The 2,944-nt window shown below is 35.6% G+C and overlaps 1 protein-coding gene across 1 annotated transcript; it reads right to left on the reverse strand.

The window, feature by feature from the left end:
• Positions 1-205: 205 nt before the first annotated feature.
• LOC142608197 (UDP-glycosyltransferase 92A1-like) lies at positions 206-1,933 on the reverse strand. Its single transcript, XM_075779919.1, has one exon. It carries the CDS (start codon positions 1,801-1,803, stop codon positions 319-321), a length of 1,485 nt encoding a protein of 494 aa, XP_075636034.1. The 5' UTR covers positions 1,804-1,933; the 3' UTR covers positions 206-318.
• Positions 1,934-2,944: the final 1,011 nt, after the last annotated feature.

Here is a 2,944-nt window from a genome sequence, read left to right on the forward strand (position 1 = left end):
ATTTTTTAAAACCTGTTTTTTTTTTTAATGAACAACAAGAAGAATTTTTTTAAAACTGTTTTGTGAAATCAGGTGACAAACATTAGTGGGACTCACTATTTTCATAGCTAAAATCATGTTTTAAATTTCACAATATATTTGAAACCATGTTTTTAAACACATGATTTTAGCTGTGTCCCACACACACGGTTTGTAATTATCACTATGGCTAAAATGGAGATAAAAAGTCACTAAAATCTTGACAAAGATTGAAATAACATGGAAATAAGTTTCAATGTTTACCCAAAAGCCATTCTTCTAAAATTATTTTCCCATGAATCAAGCCACAATATTCCGTTCCTTCATAGTCTTCTTCCTCATTGACAATGCAGCACTGAAAAAGTCATCCAAGGCTTTGACAGAAGACCCTCTGAAACCTTCCTCGTCTTTCATGGCATTCTTAATCATCTCCATCACTTCACAAGCTCTCCTTCTCATTTCATTGCCTTTCTTTGTCTCATTCATCACCAACTCAATTTTCTCAACTATATCTTCATGTCTAATCTCACAACTCTTCCCTCTAGCTAACTCCACACAAACTCCCAACTCTTCCTCCAGCAACTTCACATTGAAAAATTGCTCAGCTGCCATAGGCCACCCAATAATGAGCACGCCTTGACTAAGAGCTTCAAGGACTGAATTCCACCCACAATGACTCAAAAATGTAGAAACAGACTTGTGAGACAAAATATCCACCTGGGGTGCCCAATTATGCACTAGTAAACCTCTTTTTGATCCCTTTATTCTCTCTTCAAATCCTTCTGGCAACCATTCGTTTGCTTTGAATTCGGAGTTCAAGTCAAACCCAATTGGTGGCCTAACAACCCAAATGAAATTCTTGCCACTAGCCTCCAACCCCATAGCCAATTGCATCATCTGTGAGGCAGAGATGGTGTTCATTGAACCAAAAGACACATAAAGAACAGAATTCAAAGGCTTTGTATTAAGCCATTCAAGACAAAGCTCAGAACTAATACCACCTTCTTTGCCAGCACGAGCTTGCCTTTTTGTGGATAAAAGAACCGGCCCAATAGGCCAAACAGGCCGACCAAGTTTGCGCCTAAAGTACAACAATCCAACATGGTCAAACTCTTCCACAGTGTTAAACAAAATCCCATCAGATTTCACCCACTCTGGAAGATTCTTCTTTTGGTGAAAGATTGACCAAGGATCAGTACCATCAGCCTCTTTTAAAGTTATTGCTAACTGTGAAACATGAATGCTTGAAGCTTCAGCAAAATCAGGCAAATAAAACTCATCAGAATCCACATACCTGTGAGGGAGGTTCATCCAGAGAGAATGGTAACAAGCCAAGCCGAACCCACCTGCACCACTAAATATTGCATGAAACACATTGAGCTCTTTAGCAACACTTGCAGTCCATCCAAAGAAAATGTCTGCAATGATACAAAGTGGAGGGTTGCCTTGTTGTTCGGTGAGATTTTCAATGAGCTTCTTGAATGATGGCTTGAGAGAAACGCCGGCTTCCACGAGTTGGATGACTTGGTAGTAAGGAAGAGTGTCTGTGTTCTCAGTGTTGGGAGGGAGGCCATAGTCAGAGCTTGAGAAAGGGATTTCAAGAAGGTTAATGGAGGAGTTTGGAGGGAGAGAGGACCTTAGCTTCTTGATGTTTAAGGGGGTATTGACCAAAGTTACAGTGTAGTTTTTGCTTTGTTCTATGTGGAGGGCTAAGGCTACGAAAGGTATAATATGGCCTTGTGCCATGAATGGGAATAGCACTATGTTTTCCTCTCTCTCTGCCATTGATCTAATAGTGTATTTGGTTCGGAGTTGTGTGCTTTTGAACCAAATTATGGGGGTTGTTGAAGAGGTCCTGAAGGTTTTTTGACATCAAAAGTGAAATGAAAGTAGTTTGTCTGCTATAGTGATTTGTGGGACCAGTTGAAATTGAATAGTATGTTGTTAGACACTTTTTATGGGGAGTAATGTTTTTTTTTTTTTTTTTTAAACTTATGGGGAGTTATGTTAGTACAATGGACATGGACTCTTTCACATTTTTTGCAATTTGGTATTTAAGGTAATAATGTTTTGGATGACTCACAATGTCCTGGTCCAAATGTGTAGAAAAAAAATTATAAAAGATTTTGTACAACTATTTATAAATTTATATAGTTGTATTTGTGACACCATTATTATTACATATGCTTTACATATGTATATTCCTGGTATGGCGGTCTGCCGAGTCAAAAAAAGGAAAAAGGGTTGATGGAAAAGAAGGAACGCAGTCTAATAAGTCTTGGACTTTTGTGCTCATGAGTCCTGATCTATCACTACTCTCAAAATTTGGTGGCACCTAATAATTTCTCCACCTGATATCTTTCCTTATTAAATATTTTCTTTTAAACTCAAACGTTTTCTAAGCTTTGAAGTGAGTAACGTTGCTAGGCTTCTTTCTTACAAGTTACAGTAGATTTGATGAGTCAAAGCAATTATATAGGCTTCGATTAATTAGTTTATTAAAGTTGGCCTGGATTATTTACTTTATATAGGCTTGTATTGTATGGCTTTTTTTAAAATATTTTTTTTAATGAAAAATATGTGCTATGGTATATATTGTTGGTTTTTTTTTTTTTTTTTTTTTAAGTCCCCTTAATGTATGCCTTTAATAATTTATTTTAGATTTTTTTAAGAAAAATTGAAAAAATTGTAAAAAAATGTAGTCACTTTTTCATATTTTTTTATTAAAAATTTCCTAAATTATTTTATTAATCCCTAACGACATACGCCAATAAAACCCTTAAAAAAGACAAATTACAACTTATCTACTTGTGATTTGATTTTAGTCAAAATTTAAGTTGTCTACTTGTGATTTGAAATTTGACATTTTACTTACTTAAGTTTTGATCGAAATTTAAGTTGCTTATCAATAGTTTGAAATCCCATG

Source organism: Castanea sativa, chromosome 8 (assembly GCF_040712315.1).
Source record: "Castanea sativa cultivar Marrone di Chiusa Pesio chromosome 8, ASM4071231v1".
NCBI lineage: Eukaryota > Viridiplantae > Streptophyta > Magnoliopsida > Fagales > Fagaceae > Castanea > Castanea sativa.

Bases quoted from the DNA above. Each gene is read 5' to 3' on its own strand.
- LOC142608197 (XM_075779919.1), bottom strand. From the start codon at position 1,803: ATGGCAGAGAGAGAGGAAAACATAGTGCTATTCCCATTCATGGCACAA.